General features: G+C 34.8%; 2 protein-coding genes across 3 annotated transcripts; both read left to right on the top strand.

Moving 5' to 3' along the window:
- Window positions 6,061-8,685, top strand: LOC107647099 (agamous-like MADS-box protein AGL16). 2 transcript variants are annotated; one of them, XR_002349013.1, is made up of 6 exons: window positions 6,061-6,294; window positions 7,065-7,148; window positions 7,521-7,585; window positions 7,697-7,852; window positions 8,144-8,337; window positions 8,423-8,685. XR_002349013.1 is itself a non-coding variant. In XM_016351223.2 (5 exons), the coding sequence occupies exons 1-5, from the start codon at window positions 6,117-6,119 to the stop codon at window positions 7,957-7,959; spliced, it is 516 nt and encodes a 171-aa protein (XP_016206709.1). In that variant the 5' UTR covers window positions 6,061-6,116; the 3' UTR covers window positions 7,960-8,103. The 2 variants fall into 2 exon arrangements, 1 of the variants encoding a protein (XP_016206709.1); XM_016351223.2 differs by lacking the exons at window positions 8,144-8,337; window positions 8,423-8,685 and adding an exon at window positions 7,927-8,103.
- LOC110264064 (protein RKD1-like) lies at window positions 9,342-10,249 on the top strand. The gene is made up of 3 exons (XM_021105811.1): window positions 9,342-9,536; window positions 9,822-9,859; window positions 9,968-10,249. The coding sequence occupies exons 1-3, from the start codon at window positions 9,531-9,533 to the stop codon at window positions 10,149-10,151; spliced, it is 228 nt and encodes a 75-aa protein (XP_020961470.1). The 5' UTR covers window positions 9,342-9,530; the 3' UTR covers window positions 10,152-10,249.

Genomic DNA, 16,445 nt, shown 5'->3' with positions numbered 1-16,445 from the left:
AATAATAATGCAGTGATTAAACTTTAGATTAAGAAGTTCTTTCATCTATGTCGACATCTATGTTAAGACAACAAATTTCTATCTTTAATGTGCAATAAATAATTATATATTTGCTAATCTTATAGTCATTTCCATACTCTGTCGATTATAATAATTAAAATTTCAATTATTAGTAGCACAATAATTACATCACCTCCAAAGATCAATGGGAAAAATTGAACGGTGAACAGCTCAAGCAATATCATCTAAGCTGATAATAAAATCTTTAAAATTGAAAGCATAGAAGTTCAAATCAGAGGGGGAGCGAGGAACAACACAAAAAGCAAGAGAGAGCAATTGAAAACTTTTAGCAATAATATAAAATTAGGATGAATACATCTCCTATTATCTCTGCCTTCTTCTATTAAACCACAATCGAGGATCTACATGGAAGTTCATAACATCAAGGCACATAAAAAAGATACAATTGAACTCTTTAGTACACAGGCTAATGGAATTACTGTAGAATTCAAGTTCATGATCTCTTCTCTATGAAAATGCTAACAATAAATTAGTTAACTAAAAAAGAAAAAAATATTTGTTTTACATGTAGTGACCTATTGTTAAATTAGTTAAGTATAAAATATTTATTTTACAAAATAAGGGAAAGAAAATCTATATAATTTTCAAGTTGTTATAGTTGTAGACTTACAGAGAATAGTCAAGAGCATGGTTCAATGATTAAAAAACTGCCAACAAATATCTATTTTATTATGACTCGTTACATTTAGCAAAGAAAATTTATTTAATACGAGTTTTTTAATACATAACTTTGTAAATAATAGAGTTTTAAGCAACATCATTATCAGCTGCTGGTAATAATTAAAAAAGAAGCACTCCTGAACTTACTTTTCAGTGGAGAAAATTAAAAAGGATGAAGAAGAGCTTTAATTGACTTCCTACCATGGAGCAGTGGAACTTGAAGCTGTCATTCACCGAAGAATGGATTATAAAGGATTTTTCTCGAGTTATAACAAAATCAAACAACAAAATAAAGAGAGAACTAACCATCCTTCATTCGCAGCATCCACCGGCGGAGGAATGGCTGCGACGGCGTTCTATGGTAGAGGCAGTTCTATGGATCCAACAGCGGCAATAGCCTCCATCACCGCCGTCACCTCATTCCTCTTCTTTTCTCTGTCGATCTAGAATCCTTCTCTGTGACCGTCGTTGTCATCGCCACCCTCTTCTACTTCTTCCGTCGTGCTTTATTTCTTCACCAACCTTTTCTTTTTCTCTTCTCTGCGTCATCGAAAGAGAAAGACTGGTGCCAACTACTCTCCCTATCAGAACTGGAAACTCTCTCTCTTTCATATTCTCTTCTTGAAAGTCCCGAAACAAAATCCTTTTAAATTTGAATTTGAATCAAATTCCGCCCAATTACTTCTTTGAATTGAAAACGGTGAAGTGCCCAACATTGAAAACATACATTTGTCAATCATACACAGCTCTACGTGTCAAATACAGAATGCTCCACTTGTCAAGCAAATACCACAACTACATTCTTATTATATATTAATAGATTACCTATGGATTGGGATTAACTAGTCCTATTTGACTTTCTCTCAATATGAAGATAACATTGTACCTTCTTCCTATGTTGGAGATGACAAAATATGATTAGCTCTTGTTAATTATTGTATGATAATTAATAACTAGGATAGAAAGCCTAGATTCTCAATCCTTATCATGAATGCCTCTTTTTAGTATTTGTTATCTTTAGTTGCTTGCTTTAATTTCTTGCTATTTAAGTTTCTTGTCATTTAGATTATAGTCTTCTTATTGCAAACCACCTCTTGGACCTCATAACCAATAATATGCATACTTCACTGCAATTCCTTTGAGAGACGACCCGAGGTTTAAATACTCTCGGTATTTTTATTGGTTTGCTTAAGTGACAAACAAAATTAAACTTTGATGAAGGATTGTTTGTTGGTTGGGAACTATACTAGCAACGGAATTATTTTGTGAAAATTCCTAACCAATGATAATCTTAACATCACCCTCGCACGAGAGATACAGGGGAAGAGGAAGGTGGTGACGACGCCAGCGAGGGAGGACGTCGCGCACCGCCATTGCCATTTCTACTCCTGTGCCTATGAGCAGGCAGAGGAACGCAGCAGCAAACGGCAGTTTCGTGATCCATACGAGAAGGAGGAGACAGCGTTGGCACAAGCAGATTGGATAGCGGAGTTAGAATTGCGTAGGCGGCTCTTCCGGTTCGCTATTTCCTAGCAAGCTTCGTCACCTTCTGTCGTCAATTTCTCGTCCTAATACTGGTTTTATGCTTCTGTTTCTTGTTTATTACATTGTTTTTTCTCGTTGTCTTGTTGCTGCTACTAGTGTTTCTTTATCCGGAATCGCAAATGGTGCGGCTTCTGTTTTGAAACTTTCATTGTTGTTGCTGATGCTGCAAAAATTTTGTTGCTGATGATATTTTATTTTCATAATGAAAATTTTATTTAAATCTATTTCAGTATTTGTAGAAGCAAAAGCATAAATTTATTCGAAAGAGAGAAACTGGGTATTTTGGTGAAAAAGGTTATTGAGAAAGGTTGTTAGAAAAGGGTATTTTGATTTAAAGGATGATTTTAAAATCAAATTGAAGGTTAAGGATGAATTTGAATGCAAAAATATCTTAGGGACGATTTTTAATTTTAAGGCTAAATCATAGGGACCAAAATCATATTTAACTCTACAAGTAACTAATTTGATATCTTATTTAATGTACATCTAGCATAATTACTCACCGCGTATCCTATAATTGCCTTGCGCCAAATATATTTTTGCTTCGTGTTTAATTAATATTTTAGAGATTTTATGATATTAAGTTTATAAATATTTTTTCAATAAATTTTTCTTAAAATATTTATTTTTAATTTGGCATGGATGAGACATCACCTGAAACAAAAATCATACATATACTGTAAAAGTATCAAAGTTAATTTTTAATAAAAGTTTTTTTTTTAATGGATATGAAGTTTGAAGACAAGATTTATCTAAGTCATAAGATTGTCTACGTATTGTGGCTATAATACAATGCAGAAACAAGCTAAACAAGAGTTGTAACTTGTAACTTTAACTTTTCAAAGTTATCACGCTGCTAGTAATATTTATGAGTAGTAAAAAGTGAATGAGCAAATTGAAGTTCGCTAGCAGGTACAACTTGCTATGAATTATAATGATAAGCTTCCAACTTCATCATTAACCGAAATCAGAAACTATCTATTTTCACCATCATTGACTATTATAAATATGATGGTTAGCTTTAGCTGTGTTTAAGTTAGTCTTGCTTAATTAGTAAAAAAAAGTGAAAATTATGAGAAAAAATAGTAAGGTTTCTTATATTGTAATGTAAGACTCGAAAAAATTAATAATTAATTAATTAATTAATTAAAAGTAAAGACTTAAAAGATTTAAAATTTATAATTGGAGAAAATAAAAAAATTTAGGATACGAATTAAAACACTTATCTTAAATATTTTAGTTTAAAGTAGGATCAACGAGCTAAAAATTTTAAACAGACCTGCATTGGGTCCAAATCCATGATATAAAATTCCTCACTAAATAGAATTTCAACGCATCACCCTCATTTAAGAGAGAGAAACGAGCTGAGAGAGATTGAGAGAGGAGGAAGAGCCCTAAGTTTTACTATTCACATTCAAACTTCAAATTCATATAACTTCCAAACCGTATCTTCGATTGACGACCCGTTTGTGGTCACGCATCATTCTCGACTTCCTTTTCGATTCTATCTAAGTATTGCGGTGACTACTCGTAAAAATTCTGATCCATTTTTCATTTATCAACTGAAAACGCGTTTTGGTTAGAGTGGTGTTGAAGTTTGTGATTTTGATGCTTTACGAGAAGCTCAAGCACAACTTCTAGCGGGATTTTGACCTATGAACACGTGGCTTAAGGTAAGATTTAAGCCGGTACAGTAAATTTTAATGCCGATACATATTTTTCTGCAATTGATTATATTTTTGTGTAACACCCTACCCTTCAAAACCTTATGCTTAAGTCATAATTCAATAAGGGTTTAGTGCTACGACACAAAATTGAGATATAAATACTTATGTATAGAAGAGATACTAAACTAGAAGCCTGTAAAGGGATTTAAACCCTAGATAAAAAGACAATTCGCCAATCGCTCACACTCGAAAACATGCATAAGCGTGTTGAAAAAGGTAGATAATTAAAAGCTTAAAGGAAGAATAGGAGCAAAGAGACATATATAAGTATATATAATATCTACTAGTCTCGGCCCATGAAGATTAAGTCGGCTAGGGGTTACAATAGTAAAACAGTTGATATATGTAACCTATCTCTCCAAGAATACATCATAAACCTCTAGAGGCAAGTCTTTAAAAATAAATAAATACACCATATAAGTTTTTTCAAAAGAAGGAGAGATTCTTAAGAACAAAACAGAAGTAAAAGAGTCTTCTTCGGCATCTTTCAGATAGCACTCCTGCTCATTGCGGAGTGCAACCTACATCTGAAAAGTAGAAATAATATATGGGTGAGAGCCCAACCCAAGGGGGTTTCCAGTAGAGTAAAAGTGTTGAATCGATACAATAAAAGGTAATAGAAACTCTCTAAGCAATATTAATCTTCAACGTCTCATTTATCCAAGTCTAAGGTTCTCACTAAACCATCAAATAGCAACTTACCTAAGGGATTCTAATCTATACATTTATTCTCTATTTTCCACAAACCTGCAATCACCACATCAGAAACAAGTACAACCCTCAGTGTCACCATTTCTAGCATAAGAGATCTCTTAGTTGTTCAAACACATACAAATCAATACAATACACAGATAGAGAGAACAGATAAGGCAATTAAATCAAGTAGTATATAGATACAATTAATCAATAAGGCAAGGCAAATACAAGATGCACACCCAATCAATACACGCAAATGCAAATAATGCATGTCTCCCTACGACCAATAAGCTCATTTATCAGTTATACAGCCAAACCTGACATGTCCGATAGCAACCTTGGACAGTCCCTCAGTGCGAGTATCCCCAAGAGGTATTCACTTCCCTTTGAGGAATTATCCAGAAAGGTCTAAGTGTCCCACCACATCTTGTGACGGAGGGTTAACAAAGTCTCAAATCTCAACTCGAAGCAAGTGGGGTGAACCACTGTACCTACCCAAGAAGTCTTAATCTCAACTCAGAGCAAGTGGGGTGAACCACTATATCTACCTAGGGAGTCTCAAATCTCATTCTTAACCTGGAGCAAGTGGGGACAAACCACACCCTTGCATCTACCCAGATAGGTACCATTCTCAATCAAACTCATCCTCATCATCCAATCATGTCATCTCATCCCTTTCAATCACTTTTAATTCATTTCAATTACAACCCAGAGCAAGTGGGGTGAACCACTGCATCAACCTAGGGAGTGTCAATCTCAATTCGGAGTAAGTGGAGCGAACCACATCCTTGCATCTACCCAAGAAGGTATCATTCTCAATCAAACTTATTCTCATCATCCAACCATGTGAACCACTACAAAAAAAATAGTTTAAAACGGCATTTATATTATGGCAGTTTTAAATAACCGCCATAATATTCAGGTATTATGGCATTTTATACTGTTGCCATAATTAAGTTTTCTAAAATTACATTTTTTTTGGTAATTTCGGCAGTTTTCAACCGCCATTATGAAAGCCATTATTTAAAAAAAAAGGCCCAAACCCAAGAAAAATCCTAAAGTTGATCTGGTGAAAGTGAAACCCTACAAATTACAAAAGTGAAGCTGCCCTAGTGATCTTCTCAGCAGCGCTCTCCAGCTGTGTGACGATCTGTGTGACGATCTGTGGGACGATCTTCTCCAGCGCTGCTCCGGTGACGATCTTCTCAGTGGCATTCTCTGACAAATTGATGCTTTCAATTTTCACTCTCTTCTGTCTGTTCCTTGAGCTGTCTTTTTAGTTCATTCTTTTTTGTTTTTTACTTTTCTTTTTCTTCACTCTTGGTGAAATTGAAGGTTTGGTTGTTGATCTGTGATGAACAGAAATGGTTATTCTGGATCGAGGAGTTAGGGTTTTAATTAAGAGCGATGGGGAGAGGGAAGATCGCGATAAGGAGGATCGACAATTCCACGAGCAGGCAAGTGACGTTCTCGAAGCGAAGGAACGGTTTGTTGAAGAAGGCGAAGGAGCTTGCGATTTTGTGCGATGCTGAGGTTGGAGTTATGATCTTTTCCAGCACTAACTCTATGATTTCTCCAGTACCAGGTACTCGCGATCCTCGCTCTAATAAGCTCTTATATTAGATAGATCTTTTCTTTTTTGTGACTTCTCCATCGATCTTTTCGTTTTCTTATCGCTTTCTTTTTTTTCCCCTTTCTTGGCTTTTTGTGAACGGGTTTGAATATGAATATTGACATATATAATGCTAAGTCAACTAACTGTCTAACTGTGTGAATGAATGCTTATGTTGTGTTTGATTAAATGACAGGGTTTAATTATAGCTATTACTATGGTTGTTATTATACTGAGCCAGGACCTAGATTTTACTCGTAATAACGCACTTGTTTGCAATGCAAGCTCATGTAAACTCTGTTCGCAGACTTGTACATGCATTGAACTTGTTATGTTAACAATTTTATCACAAATATAGTTGTTACTATGCTCAACCTATTTCCTAATATTTATAATGATGATGCTCTTGATCTTTCTGCATTTTTTAATTCACGTTTATATTGTTTTGATAAGCTTTTTCTTTATAGGCATGAGTCTTCAGATTTAATTATAAGTTCTTTTTAATTTTATGGCAAGTTCTACTACTAGTAATGTCTTTCCTCCCTGCTACTTCCATTTTGTAATTACTTTAAGGATGTCTTGTGATTGAAATTGAAGGAATGTGAAAAAGCAGTTATGAAACTTAAATTTGAAGAAGCCATTACTACACCAGAAAATACAGTAATAGTTACTTATTATTGAGGAAGTGTGCTGGTTTATACATGTTGTACTAACTTGATTTCGTGGGATATTTTTTAATGCAGCTGCTCAAGACTCAGAAAAAGGCAAGGGTTGGAAGCGATTTGAGTTTGACAAGGATGAGCCTCTTGAAGATGAGGAAATTGAAGGTTGGACTTGTTTGCCAATTTCATTATTCTAAATAAATTTGCCCAGAATTTTTCATTGCAAATACAATCTGTTTTAAAATGGACAGTTTTTTTAGTCTTCCTATGTTTTCCTGATCATGCAACACAGGGTCCTAAATCCTGATAATGTAAACTTCATTTTTAATTGATCCAATGTTGAGTACTGTTGTTGTGTGCTTGTTAATACCACCAATACTTACTGATTTTAATTGTTCATTGCTTAGCCATGGTGATTCTTTTAATTATTGAATGCCAATGATATTTTTTCTTATAAATGATAATGAGTAATGGTTTGGGGTTTGGCTTGAAGCCTGAACTTAATTGAACTGATTGTATTTGCCCACCTATCTGCAGTGGCTGAAGATGATGCTTCCTTGGTCAAGCAAATTGGCCAGAGTTTTCGGTATTCTAAAATAGAGGTATATTCCTCTTCTTATATTCATGAATAGCCAGTTTTGTTCCTTGTTAACATACATGCATCATCTATGTATGAAAGACTAAACATAGATTGAATCCATTTTCTTATCAAGGAAAGAAGGGAGGAACAAATCCAAGCTGCTCATGACGAAGCCATGTTTGGTGCTTCAGCACTTCCACCTCCTACCAGTACTGACAGTGAGCCTGAAAGGGAGAATGAGAAAGAAGTTGATAAAAAAGCTATTGTTACAAGCCTCTTAAGTGAAACGGTAAGTGGTTTCACTGCAGACTTATTTGGATAAGCATGATGAGTCATTTAAGTAATCCTTGTATTTGGATTCAGGTGCTGGCCATAAAAGTTATTATGTGGCTGTAGTCAATTGTAAACCCTTTTAGTCTTGCCAGAATACGGAGCTACGGGGCTTAATTCTTTTAACACTTGCTTTTGTGGCCAACATTTTCTTTATAATTGTATTCATATTATGCATATTATGCAAAACTTGCTATGACAATTTATTAAACTAACGAGTTCCTTTTTTGTTTCCTATGATACTATGTAGCAATCCTCTTCAAGCTTCTCTTTGAAAATTGGAAAGACTGCCATCTCGTTCAACAAGGATGGATAGACATGCACAACCAAAGAGAAATAATGAGTTTGATTGCACTCTTTGCCTGAAGTTGCTGTATGAACCTGTTACAACCCCTTGTGGACATTCCTTTTGCCGTTCATGTCTATTTCAGTCAATAGATTCTGGTTGGTATTAGCTCATCTTGATTATCTTTTTTCTATGAATTCATATCTTATCTCTACTTTGCTAATTCTTGTCCTCAATTGTTAGGGAACAGATGCCCTTTGTGCAGGATAGTCCTGTTTATTAGTCCAAGAACATGTTCAATCAGGTAAAGCTGTCAAAAATTTGACTTATTATGTAGTTCTCTGATTGTAAGTTTGTAGTTCAATACTCCCTTTGGTGTTTATACAAGGCACATCCTAGGGTTATGAGGACACATTTAGCTAAATTTGGTTTAGTCTTAGATGTTGGAACAAAATAAAAGTTCTAATTGATTTTATGGACAGCTTTTTTTTGCTAAGATATTTATAGTCTTGTCAACCTTTTTTTACTGTGACATTGAAGAACATCATAGAGAAGAGCTTTCCTGAGGAGTATGCAGAACGGAAACAAGAGCATGACAGTTTAATCAACCCTGGTGTAGATTTGCTGCCCCTCTTTGTTATGGATGTTGTCATACTATGTCAAAAGTTTCCACTCAATATATTTGAACCTCGGTATAGATTGATGGTGAGTTGATTATGGATGCTATGCTATATTATATTGTTCTTAAGAAATAATTCAGTCTTTTATAGTGCCATCTGGTAAATGTTGATGAGTAGTTTCGAGTGGTTTGGTACGTTAACAAGTATCCTTTTCTCCATGTGAAAAAACAAATATTCTAACTGATAGGGGGGATTTGCTGAATAATCTTCTGGCTTTCCCGTAAAGATATTAGTTTTAAATAAAATAATATATTTATAATATCATTTTCAATTTCTTTTTTCATATAAATTACAGATGAATTACGTCAATACCCAATGAACACGTATATACATTGCAAATATTTTCACATATTTATTGCACAAATCTAAATAATCTTCTTTATATATCAAGAGACATATTATATTTAATATATTGCCTCCATTTACCCTTTGTTCAAAACTTGAGTAGTTGGAGGGGTTAATTCACCATATATATATAAAGAGATGACATAAATGTAATTATAGCCAAAAGACTTATATTATTATGTAATATTTGGATAATTTTTTTATTAAATCTATCCCACTTTTCTTTATGATAACTGTGTGATTTTGGACTTACTAGGCACATATGGCACTTCATAACATAGATGCTGCAATTGAAAGCTTTAAAAATGCACTGGTCTTAGAGCCAAATGATGGTAAGTTGTGATTTTTTTTTTTAAAAATGCACTGGTCTTAAAAATACAATCTGAACATGAATAAAATTAACTGTCATTTTTTTTTATTAAGATTTGAATTTGTTAGGAAATTCAAATGAAGAGAGGGGGGGATATATACTTAAAAGATGAAAAGACTTAAATGGTTATGTTTGGAACAATAAGTAATAAATATCTCTTTAATAATCATGAATGAAATTTTCCACTGAACTCAAGATAAAATGTCTTTCAAATTTGATTGCTTACTTGATACCTTGTTACTTACAGCTGGGATTAAGAAGGACCTTGCAGCTGCTAGGAAGAAGGTGAGTGTATATCTAAGTTGAGCAAGCATGAAGGAGCAAGATATGTTTTTATTTTTTGTTCTTATTTTCTAATATTATTTAAATTTAAACCTTTTTTATTATTTTCAGGTTGTGTCTAATACACGCAGTAGAAGTCAACTTTGAAGGCAATGTTTACTTTTTAATTCCTAGTTTAACATTGTTGAAGAGAAGGTGCAGAGAATTCAGCATCAATCGCTGGCCTCATAGAAAAATCAAAAGCTTGCATTTACTCTTACAAAATCTTACATTATTAGATATTAACATAGTTTAGGGAATTGGATGGTAGATTTGATTAATAAGTGCTTATTGCAATGTTTGTATTTTGGTAAGTTTAGTAAGACAAGTTTTTGCATAGGAGCTATTACTTTTGATTTTGAATAATAAAAAATTATATATTATATTAATATTTTGTTTATGAGTTATAATATTTCATTTATGGATTATGATTTTTTGTTATTATGAAATTTTAATCACAAAATTCTTTATTTAACGCGATAAAAACGACGGTAAAAACTGTTTTTCTAAACGATAAAAAATATCATTTTTATTTGGTAAAAATGGCGTTTTAACCTATTCAAAAACCGCCGTTTTAACTCCAGAGAATTGTAGCGATTTTTAAAAAACTGTCGTAATAACCGGAATGGCGCCCAGAATTACGTCATTTTCTAAAACCGCCATTCGTGGTAATAATGGCGTTTCAAACCGCCGTAAATATCCAAAAAAACCGCCGTTTTAACCAGAATTTTTTGTAGTGAACTCATCTCCTTCAATCACTTCCAATTCATTCCAATAGCAATAATTTCCTTTCCAATGCTTTCTACCCTCTAATTCACCGTCTCTATACTCAATATAGAAGATACAAAAGTTTACAAGCTTTCCAGAAAAGCCAAATAATCTAAAACAGAGTTTTTTGGAGAAAATAGGACCTGTGCGCACGCATCACCCTTGTGTGTACGCATTGATCACAAGTGAATTCCCAACTTGTGCGTATGCATGATCCCTGTGCGTACGCACAACTTAAAAATTCCTGGGTGTGTGTACACATGAGTTCCTTCACCCATTCTGATTAGTGCGTACGCACACATACTAGAAATTCTGGTTTTTCTACAAACTCACAGATTTCAAACTCTCATAACTTTCTTTAAAAAAATCCAATTTCCTTCATCCTTAAAGCATTTTAAAGCTCTCATCACCACCTTTAATTTAAGATAAATTCGACCCAAATCCAAACTCCGAGTGCCAAGTTATGGCCCGTCAAAATTGGGTAAAAAATCATTTTTACCAATTCCACACAATCCTTCAATTTCATCGATTCTCAATTCAATTCAATCTTAAATCATTCCAAAACCACCTCTACAAATTCCAATCACTCATTTATCAATACTCAAATATTCCAAGCCTAATCATCCCATTTCCAACTTATTTAACGTATTCCATCAACTAAATCCATTCTCAACAACAACATACATCATTCATACATATATTCAAATTCCCGATCAAAACTAATACTCAGTCTCATACAACAATTTACACCACTTACCTCAACTTATCTCATAGGAATTTCTCACCCTATCATGACCTCTAACCTAATTTCCATATCAACGCCTCAATAGGTAATCAAATTACAATTTCATTCAACTTAATCAAAATCATACTTATTTTACAAATTTATACTTTATCTCAACAATACTCAATCATGAACCAACCAATTCATCATAACATTTATTCCAATTCAATTAAACACCCAATATATCACAATTTCCACTAAACCAAATAATCAACTAGAACAATTCAACAGTTAAGTGCTTGTAGTGTTTATGTATCAAGTTAAGCTTGAAAACAAAGCACTTAGAGTCACGGCTAGCCTCAAAGGTGCAAAGCACCAAGGAAAAGAAAAGTTGTGTTCAAGAATCAGTTAGAGCCTAAGGAAGAGAATCTATAATATCATCCGAGTTCTAATTCTGAAGGATGCTGATGTTTCTAAACTTCAATGGAAAGTGAGATGCCAAAACTATTCAGAAATAGAGTGTCATAAGCCCCATTCCGTAACTAGACCTGAGCTTCATTGACAACTCAAAGTCTTAAGCATTTTCTCTTTTTTGGTCCTATATTGTTTTGGTTGCTTGAGGACAAGAAACAGTTTAAGTTTGGTGTTGTGATACGTGAATATTTTATACCCTTTTTCATAGCATTTTCTTGTTGATTTTAGTTAGATTTTATTTAGTTTTACTTGATTTTAGTGCAAAAATCTTCTTTGGATGCTACTTTGAGTTATTTTGGTATTTTTATGATTTTAGGTGAATTTCGGAGCAATTTGGCGAAGTTTGGAGCAACACGAACCGATGGGGATAAGCAACATCTATTCAGCCAGTTTTGGGGTGATTAGGGTCTTTGTGGTATAAACTAGTTTTTTGAACTTCACCCTCTAATCGGAATTAAGTGACCATGAGAGTGGCAGTTGATGAAGGTTGTGGGAGGCTAAATCACTAAGAGATTAGGGTTTAGAAACTTATAGTTTGCCATAGAATGAATCATTCATTGTTAAAATACTTAGTAAGAACTTTTAATCCAGAAAGATAAACATCTCCGAGACCTTAACTGTTTTCTCATATTGTTTTCACACCAACTTGTTTATTGCTTTCTTTATTTTATTGCTCATTATTGCACACCCCAAACACCTTTTTCTGATTCACCTAACTAAGTCCAACAAGACAACCATTGCTTGCTCAGTCCGACAATCCTCATGGGATCAACTCTCGCTCAACTGAGATATTACTTGGATGACCCGGTGCACTTGCTGGTTAAGCTATGCGAGTTCTCAATTCGCACACCAAGTGTTTGGCGCCGTTGTCGGGGATTATTTATGATTGACAACTACCAGTTGCCCTGTTGCTTAGATTAGGTATTTTTATTAGTTTTTGTTTAATTAGTTTTCCTTTTAATATTTTGTTTTTTTACCTTATTTTTTTTAAATTTTTTATTTTTATCTTATTTATTTTTTCAATTTTTGATTTTAAGTTTGGTGTCCCGTTAGTGTTTTTCTCTTTTGAGTCTTGAAGACGTTAGTATTATTATCTTTCTTATTTTTCAAAAATTTTAGGTTATTTTCTCATTAGTTATTTTCGAATTTTTTTAGTTGCTTGCTTTAATTTGTTTTACCCCTTATTTCTTTTTAGATATCTCACTGGAGTTCTCTATACTTTGACATAGAGACTCCCACTTTTTCTTTGTCTCGTTCATTTATGAGCAGAAATAGGAACAAGGAACCCCTTCTTGATTTTGAGCCTGAGCCTGAGAGGACCTTAAGGCGGCGCTTGCAACAAACCAAAGCTTACAAGGCTGGATGGAGAGAATCTCAAGGAAAATTTCAAGAAGGAAGCCGAAGAATCCACCATGGAGGCTAATGGTGGAAATGCTGAGGAGCAAGCAAGGAAGGTGCTTGGCTCGTACACTGTACCAACGCCCAACTTCTATGGGCGCAGTATAGCTATACCTGCTATTGGTGCCAATAATTTCAAGCTGAAGCCTCAACTGGTCACTCTTGTGCAACAGAATTATCAGTACCATGGACTCCTGCAGGAGGATCCCAACAAATTTATCTCTGACTTTCTGCAGATCTGTGACACTGTAAAGATGAATGGAGTGAATTCGGAGGTTTACAGGCTCATGCTCTTCCCTTTTGCTGTGAGGGACAGAGCAAAGCAGTGGCTTGACTCTCAGCCCAAGGAGAGCTTGGACACGTGGGACAATGTGGTCACTAGATTTTGACCAAATTTTTTCCACCTCAGAAGCTGACCAAGCTTAGGGTGGATGTCCAAACTTTCAGACAGAAAAAATGAGAGTCCCTTTATAAAGCCTAATAGAGATACGAGCAGATGATCAGGAAGTGCCCCCTTGACATGTTTTCTGAATGGACCAGACTACAGATCTTTTATGATGGCATCTCTGAGATGGCCAAGAGATCATTAGATCACTCTGTTGGTGGTTCCCTATACATGAAGAAGACTCCCAAAGAGGCAGAGAGCTCATTGAGATGGTTGCTAACAACCAATATCTATACACTTCTGAGAGGAATCCTGTGAACACTGGGACTACTCAAAAGAAAGGAGTCATGGAGGTGGACACATTGGACACCATCTTGGCTCAGAACAAGATCATATCCCAGCAGATTAGCATGATCTCTCAACACTTAGCTGGGATGCAAGTTTCAGCTGTCAACACTCAATATGCATCCTATGGCATGAATAGAAGCTACACTCAAGGGGACGCTTGTGACATTGCTCAGCCCACTATGGAGGACGTTAATTACATGGAAAATTCCCCTAGAAATCTTAACAATGACCCCTATTCAAATACCTTTAATCAGGGATGGAGGAATCACCCTAATCAATTCCTGGGACGAAAAACTAGAGATCTTCGAGGTTGGAGATCGCGACATGGTAGAATGGTAGCAACCGTTGTTCTCGGTGATGGGAAAAGCAACGTGCATAGGAGGCGTGCGGTGCAAACAGAGCTGCAAGATCGCAGATTAGATTACTGATGAGAGAACTTTTGCGTGGTCTAGAAATTTGCGGATAAATCCTCGTTGCAAGTATAGTTTCTAAACCTTCAAAAGTCCTTTCATACAAACGTTTTGGTTGTCACAAGTAATAAACCCCTTAAAAATTGTTAACCGAGTATTCAAATCTCGGGTCGTCTTCTCAAGGAACTGCAGGGAAGTATGTTCTTATTATTGGCTATAAAGGTTGTAATCGGGGTTGGAAGGTGAGAAGCAAGTGATTTGAATGACAAGTAAAGTAAATGGCAATTAAAATAAATAAATACTGTAAAGTAAACTTTTGGTGAGGTAAGAGAAAGTAGAAGTCCAACTTAGTTATCTCTCTCTACAATAGTGAAAGTTGAATCTAAATTCCACTTGGTCAACCTTTACTAAAGCAAAGGAAAGTCAAGGGACCAATTAATTTGACCTTCGAATCCTATTTATTTCCTAAGAAAAGGTGGGGATTACTGAAGTTCGGTTCAATTAACATGATAACGATTATCAATTATGTTGAATTGATAACTGTTGGGTTACTGATCTCTTAACTAGGACCAAAAAAAGGGGAAAAAGTAAATTGCTGGAATAAAATATCTTCAATTTGGAAACAATGATAACTTAAAATCAAAGAGAACAATCATAAACTGAAAATACCTCAAATATCATTAATTCAAATAACAATCTGTAACATGGAATAATTCATAGATTCAATTATAAAAGTAAATAATCAACTCAAGTGCTGGAATAAATAGATAAAGTGAAAGGGAAGCTTAGAACAAAGAAACATAAAACCTGGATCGAGAGTCACTCTTAAAAATAAGGAGAAGTCCTAAATCCTAAGAGAGAGAGAGAGAGGAGAGAACTTCTCTCAAAACTAAATCTAAATCATTGAAAAAATAAAATATGCGAGTCTTCCTATGAATGGAAGTATTCCCTCACTTTATAGCCTCTAATCTGTGTTTGCTGGGCCGCAAACTGGGTCAGAAATAGCCCAGAATTCGCTGGTCTCGAATTCAACCACGCTGGATTTCCGTCACTGCGATGCGGCCGCATGGATCACACGATCGCGTCGCCTAGCTTCAAGAAAATTATAACATATTATATATCAAATCGAAGCCCCGGATGTTAGCTTTCCAACACAACTGAAACCGCATCGTTTGGACTTCTATAGCTAAAGTTATAGCCGTTTGAGTGTGAAGAAGTCAGGCTGGACAGCTTAGCAATTTCTCCAACTTCTTGTATTCCGTCCACTTTTGCATGCTTCCTTTTCATCCTCTGAGCCATTTCTGCCCTATAAACTCTGAAATCACTTAACACACATATCAAGACATCTAATGGTAATAAGGGAGGATTAATAATGAGCAAATATAAGATCAAAGAAGCATGTTTTCAATCATAGCACAAAATCAGGAAGGAAATATAAAACCATGCAAATATTATGAATAAGTGGATAAAGAGTTGATAAAATCCACTCAATTGAGCACAAGATAAACCATAAAATAGTGGTTTATCAACCTCCCCACACTTAAACAATAGCATGTCCTCATGCTAAGCTCAAGAGAAACTATAAAGATGAAGAGGAATGATAGAGAGTATGCAATGCAACCTATGAATGTAACTACATGCTAAGATGTTTCTACCTACTTAGTTAAAAATAAACAAATCTTTCAAGAACAAATATGAACTGGATTTCACTAATTCAAATCATAAAAATGAAGCACAAATAGACTCGCAAGAAGAAAATAGCTTATGAAAGCAGGGAACAAAGAATTGAGCATCGAACCCTTACTAGTAGTGTATACACTCTAATCACTCAGGTGTTTAAGGTTCGATTCTCTCAATTCTTCTACTAACCTTGCTTTCTAAGGCTTGCTCTTCATCTAACAATCAACAAAAATTTAATGCACATATACACATATCAAGAGGTCTTTTAAGGGTTGTAATGGGGTTAGGGTCAAGATAGGATTGTATTTGGCCATGTGGACTAAAATCTGAATCCTTAATTAACTTAAACTTTCCACCTAACTT

The sequence above is a fragment of the Arachis ipaensis genome, chromosome B06 (genome assembly GCF_000816755.2).
Source record: "Arachis ipaensis cultivar K30076 chromosome B06, Araip1.1, whole genome shotgun sequence".
Taxonomy (NCBI): domain Eukaryota; kingdom Viridiplantae; phylum Streptophyta; class Magnoliopsida; order Fabales; family Fabaceae; genus Arachis; species Arachis ipaensis.
This window is presented reverse-complemented; position numbering and strand designations above follow the sequence as displayed.

Excerpts from the sequence above, each read along its gene's own strand:
- LOC107647099 (XM_016351223.2), top strand. The coding sequence starts at position 6,117 with ATGGGGAGAGGGAAGATCGCGATAAGGAGGATCGACAATTCCACGAGC. Across the intron at positions 6,295-7,064 it reads TATGATTTCTCCAGTACCAG|CTGCTCAAGACTCAGAAAAA; the intron begins GTACTCGCGATC and ends TTTTTAATGCAG. Across the intron at positions 7,853-7,926 it reads CAAGCCTCTTAAGTGAAACG|GTGCTGGCCATAAAAGTTAT; the intron begins GTAAGTGGTTTC and ends ATTTGGATTCAG.
- LOC110264064 (XM_021105811.1), top strand. Across the intron at positions 9,860-9,967 it reads TTGCAGCTGCTAGGAAGAAG|GTTGTGTCTAATACACGCAG; the intron begins GTGAGTGTATAT and ends TATTATTTTCAG.